We start from the raw sequence: 22,448 nt of genomic DNA, 5'->3' as shown, positions 1-22,448 counted from the left end.
CGACTCCCCTCCCCCAAGTCCCTCCTCCCTACCTTTTATCTTAGCCTGCTGGACAAACTTTCCTCATTCCTGAAGAAGGGCTTATGCCCGAAACGTCGATTCTCCTGTTCCCTGGATGCTGCCTGACCTGCTGCGCTTTTCCAGCAACACATTTCCAGCATTAACCCTATCTATACCAGTCATTATTTTATAAACCACTATAAGGTCACCTCTCAACCTGCTATGCTCCAGTGACAAAAGTCCAAGCCTATCCAATCTTTCCTTATAACTTAAATTTTCCAAATCCAGGAACATCCTGGTAAACTTCTTCTGAACTCACTCCCGCTCAATAATATCCTTCCTATAACAGGAAGACCAGAAGTAGACACAGTACAGAGGAACCTCAATTATCTGAATATTGATTATCTGAATTTCAGATTATCTGAAGAAGACTTCAAGGTCCCACAAAAAGGTGACATCAAAGAGGTAAGTGTATTTGATTTACCTGGACTGAAGAAGATGTGAAAACTCTGGCAAAAACAAAGAAACACAAGCAGCTCAAGGATCAGCGACTGGATTTTTTTTTAAGGTAAGGGTTGTTACACAGCCCTTTACAAAGTAAGTGTTTTACAGTCCTGTATTCCCCTCACTCTACAGGGCCGTTCATTAAAAAGAAAGCAGAATGTAAACACATACGTGAGGTGGGGCTTCTATCTTTCTATCATGAGACAGAGTTCCTGGAAACTGGTACTGTAAACGATCTTGCAATTGTAGAAGGTGTTTGGGTTCTTGTTTAGTGCTGGGATTTCATGGTAAGGGTTTAGTTCTTCTTATTTTAATAGTAATCTTTGCAGTCTGAAAATTACATTGTTTAAATGACAGACTCATTAAAATTATAGGTTTAAACAAACTCTCTGGTAGAGCACAGCGTTGGATCAATATGTCTTCCCCTGTTTAAGCTAAAATCGATTATCCGAATAATCAATTATCCGAACGAAATAGTGCCCACTGATCTTGTTCAGATAATCAAGGTTCCTCTGTACTCCAGAAGAGGCCTCACTAATGTCCTGTACAACCTCAACATGTTATCCCAAATCCTATACTCAAAGGAGTGAGCAATGAAGCCAAGTGTGCTAAACTCCTTTTTAACTATGCGTCTACATGTGACACAAACTTCATCTACTGTCCTGTTGCCACTCCTCAGGATCTTGTAGGCTTCAATCAAATTGCCTTTTATTTTTTAAACTTCAAAAGATACAGCATTGCCTGTCCACCCTTTCCTCAAAAAATATCAATTCCCTCCCAGGGATCAGTTGAGTGAACTTCCTCTGAACTGCGTCCAATGCATTTCCACCCTTGCCTCACAATAAGTGTGAGTTAGCCTTCCAAATTACATGCTGTACCTACAAACTAACTTTTTGTGATAAATATTTTAGAACACTCAGATCCCTCGGATGGTTGGGCCTAGCAGAATACCCTGAGGAACTCCTGCAGAGACGTTCTGGAGTTGAGATTATATCATCAACAGCCACAACCATCTTCCTCCATGTCAGGTATGACTCCAACCAGTGGAAACACCATGTTGATTCAGTGCAACTTTCTTTCTCTGTCCAGACCATCACTATAGGCGAGATTTCCAGCTAGTGCCAACAATGGCTGGATCTAACCTAGGCACCAAAGGTGAAAGATCTGTGTTTAGTCCTCCTCCTTTTCATGAGAATGGCAGTTATCTAGATTCTAGTTCATGAATTCTAGTGGAATGCTTCTCAAATAAATTCCATTTACTCATACATCACAGCCGAGCACAGGTTAAACAGAAAAAGTGACCGATGATCATTTACACCAAAGGTTAAAGAGATGTATTTATTTTAATTTTATTGATATTTCCCAAAACTATATTCAAACTAGGAAAAGACTGAAAATAAAATTCACTGATTAATCACATTATTTCCACTGTACTAATGAACATACAGGCCTACTAGCCATACGCTACTCACCTATTACTAAAGGAATGGAGAAGATCTGCATTATTCATGTTATTCAGGGCTGCTTCAAACCTACTTTCAACATGCAGTGTGGCAGAGCTAACATTTTTGTAGCAGAAAATGACAGTTTGTACTATCAGAAATTCAGAACAATTAAAAAGCACTTCCCATAAATATTTGATAATGGTCCCCAAGGAAATTCATTGATTAATCTCACATTGATGGTGTCTCCATTGCACTCAAAAGCCACATACCAGATTGTACTTATCCTTTATATTTCTTTAGCACTTTACTCCCCGCGGTAGTAATACTGACAATGCTTGTACTAATGCCTTTGTTTGCATTAGTCTTTATACCAATGCATTTTGGCATGACAGGTGTTAAAGGCCTGTTAGCACTAATTCCTTATGCTGGAATCTGCTTTAGCAGAGGGTCTTCCTGCTGTACCTTCTATTACCAGTTACCTGTGGAAAATATATCATAATAACTTTTGACCATCTCGAGTGAAAAAAAAAAACACCTTTCCGATACCAAATGGTGATTCATCTGAATGGCTGTTCAGAGTCCAGTGCTGTGAACATGCCTTACCATAGCTCCACTGGAAGGCAGAGGTAAGCAGAGGTCAACTTTATAAACATAGTTTATAAAGTTCAGTGGTTGCACTCTGACATGTACTGTTAAGATTGGAGTTTAAATTCCACCTCAGGACTTGACATTCCAACACAGTGAGGGAGTGTTGTTGGAGGGTGGTAGGTTTTAGATGAATGTTTAAGGCACAGTCTTTCCTGTCAATTGGGTGCTATTTTGAAAAGCAGACTAATTATCCCAGAGCCCTGGATGGTAAGCATCACAAAGACAGATCACATGACAAGACTAGGTAATTGGCAAGTAATGAGGATGACAGAGTTTACAGATGGATATAGACAGGTTAAGGGAATGGGCAAAATCTTGGCAAGTGCAATTCATTGAGAGATTATGCATTTCGATGATAAGAAGAACGAGGCTGAACATTATTTAAATAGAGAAAGACTGCAGAAAGTTACAGAACAGAGGGATGTGGGGAAAATATCACAAAAAGCTATCATATAAATTCAAGAGGAAAGAGGGAAGGTGAATGGAATGTCAGCCTTTATTTCAAAGGGAATGGAGTAGAAAATGGCAGTTCTTGCTAAATCTATATAAGGCATTAGTCTGACCACACATGGAATATTGTGAACAGTTTTGGATCTGTTTTCTAAGGAAAGATGTATTGGCATTGGAGGCAGTCCAAAGAAGGTTCACAGAGTTGATTCCAGCTGGGAGGGATTTTCCTCTGAGGAGCAGTTGAGTAGTTTGGGTCTATGCTCGCCTGAATTCAAAAGAATGAGGGGCGACATTGTACAAAAATAAAACTTCTTCAGGGGCTTGCCGAGGAGATGCTAAAAGGTTGATTCCCATGTGGGAAACTCTACTACCGGAGGCCATCATCTCAGCAATAAGTCACCCCTTTAAGACAGAGTCGAGGCTGGGTCATTAAATACATTCGAGGCTATGATAGACTCAGAAAGGGATCCAGAGTTATGGGAAAATGTTATGGGGATAATCCTCTATATCACTTTGGTGTGGTGTCGAGGATTACTAGATCAACCATGTCTCTGAAAAGCTGAGAACACTCAATGGACCAAATGGCCTACGTCTGCTCCTCTGTCTTATGGTCTGATCGTTATCACACTGTTGTTTGTAGGATCTTGCTGCAGTATGGCTGCCACATTTGCTATGTTAAAGCTTAGGTCAAACTTTAAATAAAGATACTTAATCAGCTGTAAACTGCTGGGGTGTCTGATCATAAAAAAGCAGTACATAATGCAAGTTTTTATTGAGGTGGCAATATCCGAGGGTGCAGTTTAGTTCTTGACCCAGAGCCAGCCTTCCAGCCTCTTCAAATAGTTTAATAGTTTAAGGGTAAAATCCATGTTGGAATCATGCAAAATTTCAGAAATTATGGATACAATGCACAAGTTTAATTTGTCTACTGTTTGGAGTTATAGCCTTATTTATTGGTGCATTTTTTAGGATTATTGTCAGATGCACAGCTAGCTACAGGCAAGATCCCAGATTGGAGCTGTCACATCCCAGGTAGTTTACTCATTGTAAATATGTTCTGACCTTCCTGTTGTCTTCTTCATTTCACTACAGTATAAGTAATACCATGATCCATACTTTCCTGAGTGCAGCAGATGGTAGCCAGTTTCCTAATTGAACCCAGGTAATTTGATCATCCCTTTTGAAATTCATACAGATCTAAAAGGAATTCTTGGTCCAAGGGTTATGTTGCACAGAAGGAAGCAAATCAACCTGTTTTACCTGTGCTAGTTCTTAAGCTATCCAATTAGTTCAACCACTCGGTTCTTTTCCTTGAAATTGCTTCCTCTTTAAATGTATATCCAATTCACTGAGACTTATGACTGAATCTACTTCCACACCACAACAACTTTGCATTATATAAAAATGATGCCAGCTACAGTCTTTTTTTGCCACTGTTCTTCATTTCTTCTTTGTTTTCTGATTATCAATTGCCTACCAGTGGAAACAATTCCTTCCTATCTAAAGTAAACAAAGAGCTTCATAAATGTGAACTCTCCTGTTTAAAATAAAACCTCAATGTCTCTGCTATACAGAAGAACCATTCCTGCTTCTGAAATCTTCCTGTTACACGCCTCTCATCCGTACAAAAACTTCTAATTTTTCCTCCATTCATTCATCAAAAATTCAACAGCATTTAACAAGACTTCAAAGAGACTTTTTCAGGCACATTTTAAAATGTTTGTCTGGGAAAAGAAAATATACAAATATACTGGTTATAATGAGATTCCTGTAAATCATAACCTGTCACTAACTCGGACATCAGTGAGCGTGAAGGCACTAGCCTCAAATGAGCATGTGAAAAGACAGGTCTGAGACACTACGCTGAAGACATACATTTGATAACCTGTGTTTTATCTGTTAGGAGAAAGTGACAAATGTCATCTACTACATCCGTTGCACCCGATGTGGTCTCGTTTACATCGGGGAGACAGGATGCCTCCTTGCGGATCGTTTCAGAGAACATCTCTGGGACACCTGGACCAACCAACCCCACCACCCTGTGGCTGAACACTTCAACGATACCTCCCACTCCACCGAGGACATGCAGGTCCTGGGCATCCTCCAGCACCAAACTCTAACCACCAGATGCCTGGAGGAAGAATGCCTCATCTTCTGCCTTGGGACCCTGCAACCACACGGGATTAATGTGGATTTTACCAGATTCCTCATTTCCCCTCCCACACCTTCCAAACCTCCAACTCTGCACCGCCCTCTTGACCTGTCCATCATCTTTCCCATCTCTCCTCTTCGACCCATTACCATCAGGCCCACCTTCATCTATCTATTGCATTCTCAGCTATCTTCACCCCAGACCCTCACCCCCACCTCCCATTATCTCTCTGCCTCCCTGGCCCTGAAGCCACATTCCTGATGAATGGCTTATGCCCAAAATGTCAATTCTCCTGCTCTTCAGGTGCTGCCTGACCTGCTGTGCTTTTTCACCAGCACACTTTTTGACTGTGTGTTATCTGTGCAGCCATTGCTCATGTTGAGACCATCATTGTTAAAAGAAAGAAACCACAGGGGCAGCTTGGTCTATTGTTGGGGCAGAAACACCACTTCCTAGCTGAAAGTTAGTGAACAAGATATTGTTTATTAGATGTTAGCAGCTAGTTACAGGTTACATTGATAGAACAGATATTGTTGCATGGACTTTGACAAGGACCAGATGCTAGGCCTCAGACCTTTGAAATTCTAAGCTGTTCTGTCTTATGTCCATATGACATAATCAGAGTACTTTTGGCACTACTCACCTTTTCCAGACCCCTATACATCATTAAGTACAGGTGTAAATAAAGGAGTGTCACAGTGCTTAAGGAGTTAAAGAAGCTTACTTAAAGTTAAGGAGAAACAACCTCTAATCCAGTGCATGTCTCAGACACCTGCAGCCCAAGGTACCTTCAGACCAGCATTTCAATATGCAGTGAGCAGCAGATAATAGTGCAAGCATCAGGTCAGATGTGGGAGCTCTTGAAATGGCAGTTTCAGTGTGTAATTATAAAAATGTGTAAAACAGTATGATTAGACCCAGGATTAGGAGCTGGTGTCAGGATGAGAAATCAATAGACTTTCTTTTTTCCATTGTGGATTTAAATATTGAAACATCCAGTTTGCTATGCAGGCAGAAATCAGGTCTGAAAATTGTTAGTTCTTCAAGGAAACATTGTGGCTTCTTCTGACACAGTCAGGTAGGCCCCAAGTGGCATCATTACCCTGTTGAGAGCCTGCCAAAATGTCAAAAGCATGGGAATCAATGTCCCCAGCCATTAAAAAGGTTGCCCAAGATGTGGCTCCATACAGAATCACAATCACAGGTTATGTTGAGCAGGAGCTGTGTGCTGTAGGCATGGTCAGTTGGACACTTTCCAAAATATTGTAAATTAACAGCACCATCCTGGTGTCAAAAACAAAGGAAAGGTACGTTTAAAACAAAAAACGAAATCCAGAGAAACAGAAATCACATTTGAATCTCCTTCTTCAAGATGGCACCCATGAGGGAGAGCGACACATGGATGCCTCATAGCATCACTTTGCTGCTCACTAAGGACGTTGTGGACAACATCAACGTGTGTTTTCATGGCTTATCGTCAGCAGTGAAGCTCAAACGTTTTTGGGGATCCTGCACCTTCCCAAGGGGACAATAGATGAGGTGAAGCGCCTTTGCTTCGTTTGTGTTTGTGTGAGAGCGAGTGAGGAGCTGGAAGGGAAGCTGAAGAGAGCGTGCCAGGAATTAAATGAAAAATAAGGATCAAATCACTAAATATAACCGCCCCTTCTCAATCTAAGTTTGTTATATGTAAGTGTCCATTGTAAAAAAGCTGATGGATCCTTGTCAAAAAGCTTGATTTTACCGTATTTATAGAAAGGGAAATTGTGATAATAAAACTTTTTAGTATTCGTTTAAAGATTTAGATTTAGATTAGATTTAGATTAGATTACAGTGTGGAAACAGGCCCTTCGGCCCAACAAGTCCACACCGACCCGCCGAAGCGAAACCCACCCATACCCCTACATTTACCCCTTACCTAACACTACGGGCAATTTAGTATGGCCAATTCACCTGACCCTGCACATCTTTGGACTGTGGGAGGAAACCGGAGCACCCGGAGGAAACCCACGCAGACACGGGGGGAATGTGCAAACTCCACACAGTCAGTCGCCTGAGGCGGGAATTGAACCCGGGTCTCTGGCGCTGTGAGGCAGCAGTGCTAACCACTGTGCCACCGTGCCGCCTAACTTTAAGCAGTGAATCTAACAAGTATTTCGCCCCCCCAAAAAAGTCACCGAAGAATGAGGTTCATTAAAGAGATCCCCAACCTTTATTGGTAAAGGTTCGTCTTTTTCGAGAATACATTTTTAAAAAACGCAACAAAGATTTTATCATCTTTGGAGGACCTTAGGAAGCAATGTAAAGAGCATAATGTCAAGAATGAACCTGCATATGAAAGAACGTTTAGTACGTCAGCTTTATTTGAGCAGAATGAGCTTATTTGTTAGTGCACAGTTTGTGGAATCTTGGTTTGATTTGGAGTTTCAACTGCATATCAGTCGCAATATTCAAGAGACTTTCATTATTTTTGATGTATGTGAAGAAATTCCAGCTTCATGCGGTTATGTTGAGGAAAAGTAGTAAAGTAATTAATTCAACTACTCTTTGGACAGCACCACATTTTAAATAGATACCCAGAAGTGATCAAGGAACACAATTAAAAATTATATGTTTAAGCTGAAACATGAAAAACATCAGTTATGGAGATTGGTAGAATGGTAAGGAATTCACAATAGTTAAGAATGGGAAAAGATTTTAACTTACTCATTCTTGGTTTAAGACTTATTGACAAAACCAGGATTTGTTCTCACCAGAATAATCACCTTTGAATTGAGTGGTTTGATAGGCTATTTCAGTGGTCTGTTAAGACCTGATCATGTTCCTATCGGTCTGTTAGCGAGATCAGATATAAAATAGTAGATTTCCTACCCTATTTGTGAACCAGTTGGGTTTTTATGACAATTGATTATTTCATGATAACCAGTACTAAAACTAACTTTCAACTCTGAAATTTAACACTTGAATTTAAATCTCATCAGTTTTCAGAGTAGAATATGAACTGAAAAATTAGCCTGGGCCTGGGATTGCAAATTGTGACATTATTAGACACTATCTTCCCTCATTGTATATGCTTCAATTATTAAAGAACTTGATTGGGTAGATACTAAGCAGATCTTCCATTGGCTGCAGAGTTTAGGGTAATCCAAGGTGGAGGACGGGAAAAATTTCTGGCTGTAACAGCCTGCTCCTTTTTTTGAGGTATTTTAGGTGTTGGAGGTGATTTCCTCAAATTCCAGGAGCAATAAATTACTGTTTTATATGCTGTTGCATTGTTTTGGAACTTGAGGGAAACAAAGTCGAACAGCACTTGTAAAAGGGAAAGGAACAGACAAAGGAAGCACATGATGAGATCAATGTGAGTGAGTGAGTGAGTGCGTGCTAATTGACACAGCAGTGACCCTGCATAGTTATTGCGTCTGGGAAAATTAACAAACAGTGAAATTCACAACTAATCTTGAAAGAACCTTTTTGGGAAAGGTTGCAGCACAGAAACAGGTAAGTGAATATTTTAAGTGTGACCTACAGAAAGTCTGCAGTAGTAAGTAGAGTGGGTTCTTTCTTGATTATATTTTATTGAGATATGTCTCCTGATTAAACTTAAAAATATAAGCAATAAGTATTAATTTAACCCGGAGCAGTGTTTTGTAGAGGAATAAGACAGTGCTATTTTCTGAGTCTGTAGTTTGAAAGAAGCATAAATGGTCCTTAATAGAGTGGTATGCTCTTCTTGTCAGATATGAGACCTTAGGGAGAGTTTACAGATTACTGAGGATTATACCTGCAATAAATGCTGCTGGTTGCTAATCCTATCAGATCGAATGGATTGGTTGTAGGGACATTTAGAGGCATTGAGGAATTTACAAGAACTAGGGGATGTGATGGATGGCGGTTATAGGAAGGGGGAGAAAGTCGCAGATACAGGCACATAGATGGGTTAACTCCAAGAAAGGTAAGAGAGTAGACATTTAATGCAGAAGTCTTCTGTGGCTACCTATTTCAAACAAGTGTGCTGTTTTGGAAAATGTAGGGGATGATGGATTCTCAGGAGAACATAGCACGAACAAGCCAAGTTTCTGGTATTGAGACTGGCTCTCATGCAATGAGGGGGTACATTGGGTTCCAAAACATTGATTGTGTTAGGGGACTCTCTCGTCTGAGGTACAGTCAGATGCTTCTGTGGCCAGCAGTGAAAAATCAAAACGGTGTATTGTTTCCCTGGTGCTTGGATCAAGGATGTCTCAGAGAGGGTGCAGAGTGTTCTCAAGGGGGAAGAGGGGCTACTAGGAGGCCATTGAACACATTGGAACCAACGACATAGGAAGAGAAAATGTTGAGATTCTGAAGGGAGATTACAGAGAGTTAGGCAGCAATTTAAAAAGGAGCTTCTCAAGAATAGTAATATCTGTATTAATCCCGGTGCTGTGAGCTAGTGCGGGCAGGAATAGGAGAATAGAGCAGATGAATGCATGGCTGAGGAGCTGATGTATGGGAGCAGGATTCACATTTTTGGATCATTGGAATCTCTTTTGCGGTAGAAGTGACCTGTCCAAGAAGGATGGATTACACTTACATTGGAAGGGGACGTATACTGGCAGGGAGATTTGCTAGAGGTTTTAAACTAGTAAGGTGTTTGGGGGAGGGAGGCGGTCAGGGGGTGGTCAGTGGGACCCAGGGAGATAGTGAGGAAAGAGATCAATCGGAGACTGGTACAATTGAGAAAAGAAGCCAGACAGGGCAGGCAGGGACAAAGAGAACAAAGCAGAAATACATCCAGGGAAGTTATTTGGGTGTAACTGAGAAATAAGAAAGGGATGATCTCCTTATTGGAATTTTATTATATACCCCCTAATAGTCAGAGGGAAATTGAGAGACAAACTTGTAAGGAGATCTCAGAAGAATATAGGATGGTTATGGTAGGGGATTTTAACTTTCCAAACATAGACTGGAACTGCCATAGTGTTAAGGGTTTAGATGGAAAGAAATTTGTTAAGTGTGTAGAAGAAAATTTTCTGATTCAATATGTAAATGTACCTACTAGAGAAGGTGCAAAACTTGACCTACTGTTGGGATATAAGACAGGGCAGGTGACTGAGGTGTCAGTGAGGGAGCACTTTGGGACCAGTGACCATAATTCTATTAGTTTTAAAACAGTGATGGAAAAGAATAGACCAGATCTAAAAGTTGAAGTTCTAAATTGGAGGAAGGCTAATTTTGACAGTATTAGGCAAGAACTTTCAAAAGCTGACTGGGGGCAGATGTTCGCAGGTAAAGGGATGGCTGCCAAGTGGGAAGCCTTCAGAAATGAGATGATGAGAGTCCAGAGACAGTGTATTCCTGTTAGGGTGAAAGGGAAGGCTGAATGACTAAAGAAATTGAGGGTTTTGTTAAGAAAAAAAAGGAAGCATATGTCAGGTATAGACAGGATAGATCGAGTGAATCCTTAGAAGAGTATAAAGGGAGTATACTTGAGGGAAATCAGGAGGACAAAAAGGGGACATGAGATAGCTTTGGCAAATAAATTAAGGGGAATCCAAAGGGTTTTTACAAATACATTAAGGACAAAAGGGTAACTACAGCAAGGTGGCCTTGTGTGGAGCCGCAGGAGATGGGGGAGATACTAAAGGAGTGTTTTGCATCAATATTTACTGTGGAAAAGGACATGGAAGATATATAATGTAGGGAAATAGATGGTAGCATCTTGAAAAATGTCCAGATTACAGTGGAGGAAGTGCTGGATGTCTTGAAACGCATAAAAGTGGATAAATCCCCAGGAGCTGATCAGGTGTACTGTAGAACTCTCTGGGAAGCTAGGGAAGTGATTGATGGTCCTCTTGATGAGATATTTGTATCATCGATAGTCACAGGTGAGGTGCTGGAAGAGCATCGAGTACAGGAGTTAGGAGGTCATGTTGTGGCTGTACAGGACATTGGTTAGGCCACTGTTAGAAAGTTGCGAGCAATTCTGGTCTCCTTCCTATTGGAAAGATGTTGTAAAACTTGAAAAGGGTTCAGAAACGATTTACAAGGATGTTGCCAGGGTTGGAGGATTTGAGCTATAGGGAGAGGCTTAACAGGCTGCGGTTGTTTTCCCTGGAGCATCGGAGGCTGAGGGTGACCTTATAGAGGTTTACAAAATCATTAGGGACATGGATAGGGTAAATAGGCAGAGTCTTTTCCTGGGGTGGGGGAGTCCAGAACTAGAAGGCATAGGTTTAGGGTGAGAGGGGAAAGATATAAAAGAGACCTAAGGGGCAACTTTGTCCCTGGCAGAGGGTTGTGCATGTATGGAATGAGCTGCCAGAGGAAGTGGTGGAGGCCGGGTGCTGGCAGGTGGAACTAGATTGGGTTGGGATATCTGGTTGGCATGGACAGGCTGGACCAGAGGGTCTGTTTCCGTGCTGTACATCTCTATGACTCTATGTAACATGAAATAAAGTTCAAGAAATTAAAGGTACATCACAAAAGGTGAAGACAGCATTTGTGGATGAGGTCAATGAGAGTCAAATCAGATTCTGCATTATCAACTTAAGGGCACAAGGATTTCAAACAAGATTTAAACTCAAAACAGCAGCAGAGGTTTTAAACACAGCTTGCCATGACTGTGTGTCAGACTAGCTAACGCAGAACTCCCAAGATCCAGGAAGGCACAGCTAATCAAGTTCGTGGGTAAGTCACTATAAAGCTTAGTTACAAATGACAAAATGTTAGTAAAATATCCATCTTGAAACTCTGATGAGGTAGTGTTGGATCCAGTGGGTCCAGCTTTGGGAGGGTGGTAGGATTCGAGAGGGATTGAATCCTCTATATTTAGGGGTTGGCCATGTTTATTGTTGAAAGATTGTCATGGTGGGTGGAAGGTGTCTGGTTCAGTGGCAAGAGGGGTGATGGCAGGGGGTGTGTGGGGGGAAAGTGGCAGAGGGAGGGTGTCAGTATCAGGTCTCAGGGAAGCGTTGGGAAAGGCCCTGGGTAGATGCCAGAGTTGTAGGGTTCAGTATGTTGTGTGGAGTCCCTACGGTCTCTAATAGTCTGGATCCCTGTGGAGGTTTGGAGTCAGGTCGGGAGGGTGGTACCAGTGAGGTGGAATTAGTTTGGATGTGGATGGTGGATGGGGTTAGTTATTAGGGACCGTTTGGGGTAGGCAATATAGTTGGCAGGTCAGTGGGGTGTCAGTGGTTCAGGTGTAATTGTTACCTGTAATTAGAGTTGACTTTAAACCTCTAACTATATCCGGGTAACAATTAAGCTTCGGTCTGTCAGAACCCGCAGAATTCAAATTCAAGATTTCATGGAGGGTTCCAGATGCAGAGTCCATCCGAGTTTTACATTTCCTGGGCTATTTCCTCAGAGTTGGACAATTATTCTAGGAAGGTCCACTTGGGTGTACAGAATAACTTTGGGATCAGAACAACACTTGGGACTCTGTGATTGATCTTCTTTTCATCAGTTTATCTCTAACTTCGCTAAGTGCTTTGAAATTCATGCTCTCTGGAGTTTTCTTCTATTCGTTTTTCATCAGACTGGAATGTGTGTGTGTGTATTAGTTTCTTAGAAGGGTAGACACGTTCACCAATCCAATCAGTCCATAATCTCTGCCTCTTTGATCATGTTTACTTTACCAATGATCCAGTTATTTGTTATTCATTGAAAATCTCGCCCATTTGTTCACTTTCTCCTCTGAATACTGGAAGGAGAAAGTGAGGCCTCATTCCTGAAGAAGGGCCTGTGCCCGAAACGTCGAATCTCCTGTTCCCTGGATGCTGCCTGACCTGCTGTGCTGTTCCAGCAATAAAGTTTCACCTCTGAATACTGGACCTGGCAGGGTCAGCAGCCTACATAATTTGTTGCATCACTAACCAGGTTAAATGTAAAATTTGTTTTGACCAGCGGAGGAGTGGGACTGGAAAAGAATACAGTGGAGAAAGTGAGGTCTGCAGATGCTGGAGGCCCGAAACATCGAATCTCCTGTTCCCTGGATGCTGCCTGACCTGCTGTGCTGTTCCAGCAATAAAGTTTCAACAAAGAATACAGTGGCCCAGTCCAATCTCAAAGCATTTGCCATATGGATGATACCTTAGTGCATAGTAAAATCAAAAAGGAATACAATCAAAGGCCAGCAAAGCAATTCAAAACTCTGGCCTAATTAATGACCACACTAAAGGAGAAATCCCAATTTTCTAGAATGCTGATTATATTTCTAGGAGACATTAGTTCTACTGTCTTCCACAGAGAGAAGCATCCATTCAGCATTCTCTGTCCAGTCCCCTTCAGAATCCTCTGTCGGATGATCTGTAAGATGATCATTCATTCTTCTCAATGCCAAAGGATACAGGCTAGCCCTGTCCAGAGATATTGTTGTTTGAATTTACTCTGATCTGGCTCTAATTCCTTTCTTTAAATTATAATCTCGTGCACCCAGTTGTTATGGGGGGGAAATGTCCAGTTGATGTTAATAATGGACCAGTCAGAGTTGCAACAGAAATTGGCTGGAGAGACTTTTTTTTTTAAAAAGGTGATCGGTTACTAAAACAATTACACAACGTTGCTGTCTTTGTTTTAACAAAAAAAAAAGTTATTAACAACAGAAATGAAGGTAAACATGTAAAAAAATCTCTATTCCTTTGTGACAGATTCAAAGATTTTTAAACACAGTTGAAATTATCCAAGCATAACATCATTACAATTCAAAGACCGTCTAGTACTGTGCCTCTAGCTCAGTTCACAGCTCATTCCAAAAGAGACTATTTTGTTTGTTTTAATTCTTTGATGGGTTGGAAGTGATTAAAATTTCAACACCTCTGCTGGAATTGTAGATGACTCGTTCTTAATTATTATGCTCCTGATATGGTTTTTCTCCAGGTTTACACTCTCTCCTGTCATTTAAACTTCAAAATCTTCTCATTTCCACTGAATGTATACCAAACACTTCTCCTCAGATAATTACTTTAAACGCCTTTCCTCAGCAAGGCTGGTCATCAAATATTGTTTCTTCAAAAGACGCTCCATCATTTTGGAGCTTAACATGCTTCTCGTTCACACGACTCCACAGCACAGACTGAATGAATCTGCAGTGTTGTCTCTGTAAGCCCTGTTTTCTCCCTAAGCCCGCTAAAGAGCGAGCAAAGTCAAGGACAATGCACATGCAGCCACCCATACCCTGAGATACCTAGAACAGTATCTCAAAGTCCAGGCAGCCGTACTGGTTTAAAGTACCAGCACAGTTAATGGATTTTCAAATCCACTTTTGGTTATTAGCTAACTCGTTTTTACTATCTGGTAACAGTTTACAACTAAAAGCAATAAAAGCAAAAGATTTCCATATCTAAAAAGGTACAAAATAAATGCACAAGCTATAATTGCCACTTCTGAAACAGTCAATACAGCCAGCTCCTGGTCAATCGATTATCAGCCTTTATTAGTCAGAGTATTGAGTATAGGAGTTGGAGGTCATGTTGCGGCTGTACAGGACATTGGTTAGGCCACTTTTGGAATATTGCATGCAATTCTGGTCTCCTTCCTATCGGAAAGATGTTGTGAAACTTGAAAGGGTTCAGAAAAGATTTACAAGAATGTTGCCAGGATTAGAGGATTTGAGCTACAGGGAGAGGCTGAACAGGCTAGGGCTGTTTTCCCTGGAGCGTCAGAGGCTGAGGGGTGACCTTATAGAGGCTTATAAAATCATGAGGGGCATGGATAGGATAAATAGAAAAAGTCTTTTCCCTGATGTGTGGGAGTCCAGAACCAGAGGGCATAGGTTTAGGATGAGAGGGGAAAGATATAAAAGGGACTGAAGGGCAACTTTTTCACACAAGAGGGTGATGCGTGTATGAAATGAGCTGCTAGAGAAAGTGGTAGAGACTGGTAGAATTACAACATTTAAAAGGCATCTGGTGGGTATATGAATAAGAAGGATTTAGAAGGATATGGGCCAAATGTTGACAAATGGGACTAGATTAATTTAGGATATCTGGTCGACATGGACGAGTTGGACTGAAGGGTCTATTTCCAAGCTATACATCTGTCTCTATTTGGAGACATGTGGTCTTATTTACATTGGGGAGACAGTACGCCAACTTGCAGAACATTTCACAGAACATCTCCAGGACACAGGCACCAAAAAACCCCACCGCCCTGTGGCCAACCACTTCAATTCCCCCTCCACTTTGCCAAGGATATCCTCTACCGCCGAGTTCAAGCCACCCGACGCCTGAAGGAAGCAGCTTGGGATCCTTCAACGGTATCAACATCGACTTCACCAGTTTCCTCATCTCCCCTCTACCCACCTCAATCCAGACCCAACTCCCCAACTCAGCACCACCCTCTTGACCTATCCTACCTGTTCATCTTCCTTCCCACCTATCTGTACCATCACTGTCGGCCTATTGCCTTCTCAGCTACCTTCGCCCAGCGCTAGCCAAACCTTGCTATTTATCTCTCAACCCCCTTCCTCACTTCCACCCTGCCCACATTCCAGACGAAGGGCTTATGCTCGAAACATCGATTCTCCTGTTCCTCGCGTGCTGCCTGACCCACTGTGCTTTTCCAACGCCACACTTTTCAACTTTGGTTTTTAATCAGTCTTTCGCCTGTGAAGTTGGCTATCCCATGGATAGCTGTAGGATTAAGATTCATATATTTTGCTTCAAATTTTTGCCTCAACGCCCAAACCTCAATAGTGCACTTATTATATAAGAGCAGAACTTCTGCATTTTCATCCCATCTCTCTTGAAGGTTAATGTATTGCCAAAATTGAAATTAATGTTTCCAAAAAATTAAGTTTCTTGTCATGTTACTACTCTGTAGACAAATGTGCTTCAGTTTTGATCAAAACAGGATGAAATCCTCTCAGTTTAGTCACTGCTGTAACAAGTAACATAAAATCTGCTCAGTGATGGTGCCCAAATTTCTTTGACTTCAAGAGCCACAGCCCAAAATGTTTAAATTCATGATGTTTTCATTTAATACATGTTGCGATACAAGAATTTGGGTATTAATCTAAATGCTTCCATTAGAATATAGATTTTATACAAAATAAACAGGCACGGGTGGCTCAGTGTTTAGCACTGCTGCCTCACAGCGCCAGGGACCTGGGGTTAATTCCATCCTCAGGCAACTGTCTCTTTGCACATTCTCTCAGTGTCTGGGCGGGTTTCCTCTGAGTGCTCCAGTTTCCCCCCACAATCCAAAGATGTGCAAGTCAGGTGGATTGGCCCTGCTAAATTGCCCATAGAATCCAGGGATGTGCAGGCTAGGTGGATTAGCCATGGGAAGTGCAGGGTTACAGGGATGAAGTGGGTCTTGGATAGGATACTTTTCGGAGGGTCGGTATGGACTTGATGGGCCAAATGGCACACTCCAGATGCTTGGCGTGAATGCCAAGATACTGATTGGCCAGAGGCAAGAGGAAAAAAAAAATCTGCAGAATTTGGAAATCTGAAATAAAAACAGGAAATTCTGGACCTAGTCTGCACATCTGGTAACAATTTCTCTTTGCACAGATACTAATGCTTAATTAACACAGAAATGTTGACTCTATTTCTCCTATAGATAACTTTATTCATCCATGATTTAACTTCTAATTCTTCTAATGTTACCTCAGATGAATCGTAGGGGTCCAGTTTTCCCCATGGACTCCTTGCCCTGGGCACGCTGTTAACTGACATTGACTCGATAGCCACAAGAAGACTATCACCCTGCTGCCCTTTGAGTGTCTGCTTCCAATGCTGCTCTTTCTCTACATTCGATGTTTCCACTGGACTCATGCGGTCTGGTATTCCCAGTGCCGTTATGCTGACTAGTTTTTCATGGTCCATTACACTTGCTGCAGAATTCTCCTGGCAGGTACGTAAAGGATATTTCTCACTGGTAGTCTCTTTCATTATCCATTCTACTTCAGAATCATCTGAGTCTTCCTTCAGAAAATGTGTAAGCTAGCAGGGAAAATGGAAGCAAACATGGGAGGGGTTATAAGAATACCAGCGTTTATAGAACATCCTAGAAAGATAGCTTGATAGATAGCAAGAAATGAAAGGGAGAGAACACATATTGGAAAAGATGGGGGGAAAGAAATCAAAAAGGTTATACAGAACAAAATCATGAATAAATGCACTATGAGAAGTAAATGTGTTCATTTCAGAAGAAAAAGCTTGATTTAATTTCAACTAAATTTGTGATTGGCTGTGAAATTCAATTAATGTTAAACAATCACATCTATCTCTCAGTATCAGAGCACTTATACTAAAATGATAAAACACACAAGACACTCAGGTTCAGGAACAAAAGTCACAGCTGGCTGCTTATTATTCTGTTACAGTTGAGAATTTTCTTCATGAATAAAATGCAAGACTGAGGTTCATAACATATTGAAAGCATGTATCATGATGCAAATCAGCTTCTGAAAACTCTAAAGATGGACACATTAGTTTTCATGCTTCTAATGTACAATGAGACTTTGTGATAAAAATCAATTTTGAGGTTGTCCTAAATATTTTTTTAAACTACCTGTTCAGAAATGTAATTTACGCCCCTCTGGAACAGGTGGGACATGAACTCAGGTGTTCCATTTGAGACAGTGTCCTAATACTAATCACTTAAACAGTCCCTTAAGTGGATTTAGCCGTTATCACACTACATGGTGAAACAATAGTCCACTACACTTATATAATTATCATTACTTTCTTGATTACCAATTTGTGCTGAATTAACTGATCTTGGATAGCAGTTGAGTGTCTTACAATTGATCTCAACTAAGGCAAGGAAAATTGGAGAGGGATCCTGCTTCTAACTGCTTTCAATGCTGGATACTATGAAATCCTTATGTATATAAATAACAATCAATGAATACTAAGGCAAAGTCACTATAGTCCCAGAGAATCATGGAGCTGTGCTGTAATCAGAGAGCGACAACTAGTGCTGGGTTTAATCCGAGATTCACCTCACCTCAGGTGAGGGGACAGTTTGAGAAGGTGGGACTTCACTGTAACCTCTGGATTCCTGCAGAAAATCAACAGAATGGTGCAAAGGGGATGTTAGTTCATCCGTGCAGAATGACCAAGATGAACTGAATTGTCTTGCTCATCAATAATTACCTGATGAGAAAGTGTGTCATGCCACGCGAGGACAGTTGTGTGGGCCTGATTTTACTAATATCTAAGGAAATGTGTTTGGGTGAATGAAAACCTTGCCAATTAAGTCAATAACCTACAGGACAGAAGGAAGCCATTTGCCCTTTTGACTCTGTGCTAGCAGCTTGATTGCCTGTCAAAATGCACTGTTGAGTGAATACAAAAAACTCCTCTTGACTGAAGTATCAAAGGCCAACTTACAGAAAGAAAAAGACCTAAGAGGGAGACAAAACTGCTTATTTACCATCTTAAAATTGACAAGATATCAGAATGATCTTTGTAATGACTTTTTGAAACTAGAGTCATAACTCAGGTATACCCTAAAACAAAAATTGCTTGGGTCAACTCCAGTATCGACAAATCTCTGACTTCCAGTGATAAACGCAAACTTCAGATATAATCCAGAATTCAGATTTCAGCCCTCAGAAAAGGTACATTGAGAATGAGCTTGTCAGTCTCATGTAGAATAGCTGAGGGAGGCTGAGAGAATGAAGGGTTAGGGATTGGAACTTGTCTGAAATTGGCCTCCTACACATTCAGTGAATATGCAGCATCCAGAATTGTACGGTTGTCACCGGGGAAAACTCTCTGTAGCAAAAAAATGATAAATAAAGAATTAAAATTCTAACACTGAATTCTTTTCATGTAAAAATGATTAGAATATAAGCATATTCTCCAGGCTACAATTATGAAGGAAGGATAGATGTATATAAAAATGGAAGATATTATGCAGTTAACAATGAGGTGATCATCTTCTGATAAACAACGAGGAAGTTTTACTATCTGATAGCAAACATGGAGATGCTACTACCTGACAAACCTCAAGTGAATGAGGAAATCATTAATATAGCATCAAATTACTTCAAATTGTTGTGGAATAAAGATTGCAATATATTAATAGGAAATTGAGGAAGCATTATTGCTGGATAATTGTCATTACTAACTGGTAATTATCATAAAGCATAGTGGTACTCAATCTATTACCAAAGGTACATGAAGAGACTGAAAGAAACACTGACTAATTTCTAAGCAAAAAAACTACTAACATTGCAGTCTGCGTAATTGTTACCTGCTTCTGATCCACATGGCACTGTGTGAAACTTGCCCTCCTGGCACTGTGGTCACTTTGAGGTTGAAATACCTCATTGTAGCTGGGATCCTCTGCATGGAAATGCACAGAGTGCTCATCATCTTCAGATTTGCCCTGAGGCAAGTCACATTGTGCCATCTCAATACAAGGAGGGAATGGCAGAGTAAACAAATGGGACAGAGTGAGTGGAGAAAAGGGAAAACAAAGAGAAAGGAACATGCCAAAGGAAAGGTTTATGCAAAAGAGAAAAATGAAACGTGATCTGATTAAAAATAATAGAAGCAAAATATTTAACACTTGCAGCAAAATGAATTAGCACCAATTCAAGTTCTAGCCAATTCATACAGCATTTATGCCAGATAAAGTTCAGCTGCTCAGGGTATCAGTGTTGTTTAACTATATTGTATAACAGTAAGGCAGGGAAATGATCTGGAAGCAAATCTCTGACTGTTGCATAACCAATTTACACAGTTCTACTACAACTTTTCAACTCTTCCATTTTATGTCTTGATAAACACATGGTCGGTTATGATTCTAGCAGATGTTATTACTGGGCAAGTCAGGTCCCAGGCATAAACCTAATTTGATGAATTATATTTAGATTTACTTTGGTTTTGGCAAAATATTGTCTAACTGAAACATAAGCATGCAATTCTGCAGAGTTTGCTTTTGTGAAGATTAAATTTACAGTATAATTAAGAAGGTAATCACATCTTCCATCTCCACACGAGTTCCATTTCTAGCCTCTAATCAGACCAATTCTTTCCTGAGTTATCCTCTTTCTCCTATATTTTTTTGAAACATGCCCTTGTTTGTCTTAATTTTACCTTCTTTTTCCCTATGTTAGGGAAGAAAACTACCATCCTTACCTGGTCTGGTCTGGAGTCCAGACCAATAGCAATGTGGTTGATTCTTAATTACCCTCTTGGCAATTGGGGATGAACAATAAATATTGGACAAGTTAGTGATGCCTGCATGCCATGAACAAATATAAACAAAAATCTGTTTTGCTTTCCAATTCCTGTTTTAAATGCATTCAAGCAGTTTCTGTGTTCCTCTTAATTTCCTGCAACTCAGCTCTTGGTATGCGACATGGAATCATAGAATAGTACTGAACAAAAGGTGATAACTGTCTGTTGTGTCTAGCTGACTATTTCAAAAATCAATTATTCAAGACTCACTTCCCCACTCTTTCCCCATGTCCCTGCAATTTTTTCTCCTTCTGTTATTTATCCACTTCTCTTTCAAAGCTATCATTGATTCAATATCCACAACACTATCAGGCAGGGTAATCCAAAACTTGTCTAGTCGTTGCCTAACAACACTTTTCCTCATTTTGCCAAATCTGTGCTGTCTGGTTAGCAACACTTCTGCTATTGGAAACAGCTTCTTCTAATTTGCTCTACTAATGATTTTAAACTCCTCCCCAACAAATCGTCCCTTAGCCTCGTCAGCCTTAAGGAAAACAGTACCAGTTTCACAAGGCTATTCACAGCACTGTAGTCTTTCATCCCCAGAACCATTCTAGAAAATGCCTTTTGTGTGCTTAAATAGCTTCCAATCCCTCCAAAGGCTATGCCAAGCATTGGAAGCAATCAACTTTCCTTTTTTTTTTAAAATCCTTGATCTTTAATTTTGTTCCCATGAAGCTCAGGCAAAGGACTTCATTAGGCACTTTACAACCTTACAGACTCAGTATCATTTTCAATCATTTTAAATCACAACCACAGCTCTTAATCTTTCACGAGTGTTGTAATGATTCTGCTGTTCATTTAAACTCTCCAAGGCTGTAACCATCACAGTTCCTCCCTTTTGTTCTTTCCATCCATCCCCTGTATCTGAACCTTCTTAAAACCAAATATATCTGTAGTGAGTTCCAGTTCTAGCCCAATGTCACAGACATGGCATGTTAACTCACTTTCTCTCTCCATGGGTACTGTCTGCTCAACTGGACATTTCTTGCAATTTCTGTTTCGATTGCATATTTACATTCTCTGCAGTGTTTGTCTTTCCTTTTATCTCTCTTTTATTCTTACAGATATTTATAGTTATACGATGTGCATCCATATCTCTAGGTAAACATTAAGTAACACATTTGACATGAGAACTAAACGCTACACTAAATGAACACAATTGGAGCAGACATTGATATATTTAGATTGTGTTTTAAGTATCGTATACATACATCTCTAAACTAAATAAGCATATTGACATTTATCCTGAGACATTCCCAATATGTAATTACCTACATAAACCTGGTAAACAATGCACATCCGCACAGTAAAATCTATAGATACTCAATCTCTCCATAAACAAAAGCCCATAGCTGCACATACATATAATGACATGATTCTTTATGTACATTCTGCACGCCAACTCAAATGCTATAATAAAATGTCCAAGTAAGATCTCTTCTATCTCACCAATAGGTCTTGCCATCCCAAAGAATGTTCCATCAGCTGCCCTTCTTCTTAAAATCTAGATGGGGGGATTGAATTGATACTGTCTGGGGAGTCTGTCACATTTAACTGCCACCACAAAGAGGACTGAATGTCCTTCATCTGTATCGATTCTGAACCCCCAGGCTACAACTAATCAAATCAGGACAATGCTCATTTTGACAATCCTGTTTGTAACGCCCTGTACTCTTCATTTTCATGGGCCACTTGAATTAGGACACAAACCATCAGGTGTAGGAACTCACAAAATAACTGGGTAATGTTCGGATATGCAAAGGCAAACAGTAAAACAAAATAATCAAAATGACTCCCAAATGAAGAAATTAAGAACATGTCACTCTTTGTAACTACTGCTTTCAGAAGACTTGGAACCAATGGAAACTAAACAGGAATTAACCTGCAAATGATACTTAAATTAAAAACTGATAAATCTCTTGTTTTATTTAATTTATTCTTCTAATCAACCTGTTCAGACATGTTATTACATACCTTTGGAGCGAGGGGGCTTGAACCCAGGACTCTCAGTTCAGGGTTAGGGATACTACTACTGAGCCACAACAGTGCCCCTAAACTGATAAA

General features: G+C 40.5%; 1 protein-coding gene across 13 annotated transcripts in view; it reads right to left on the bottom strand.

Annotated features, from left to right (window-relative positions):
- LOC122564112 (septin-4-like) overlaps positions 1-22,448 on the bottom strand; it is a 125,833-nt gene that overhangs the window by 53,809 nt on the left and 49,576 nt on the right. For 5 of the 13 annotated variants that reach the window (XM_043718686.1, XM_043718690.1, XM_043718691.1 and 2 more), the window contains one exon: positions 16,791-17,126. The exons of 4 other annotated variants lie outside the window; for them this stretch is intronic. In XM_043718686.1, coding sequence (XP_043574621.1) covers positions 16,791-17,126 — 336 coding nt within the window. Of the gene's footprint in view, positions 1-16,790; positions 17,127-19,389; positions 19,549-21,833; positions 22,332-22,448 lie in introns of those variants that run through there. 4 more of the 13 variants (XM_043718685.1, XM_043718684.1, XM_043718687.1 and 1 more) reach the window with 3 other exon arrangements.

Source organism: Chiloscyllium plagiosum, chromosome 28, assembly GCF_004010195.1.
Source record: "Chiloscyllium plagiosum isolate BGI_BamShark_2017 chromosome 28, ASM401019v2, whole genome shotgun sequence".
Classification (NCBI taxonomy): domain Eukaryota; kingdom Metazoa; phylum Chordata; class Chondrichthyes; order Orectolobiformes; family Hemiscylliidae; genus Chiloscyllium; species Chiloscyllium plagiosum.
This window is presented reverse-complemented; position numbering and strand designations above follow the sequence as displayed.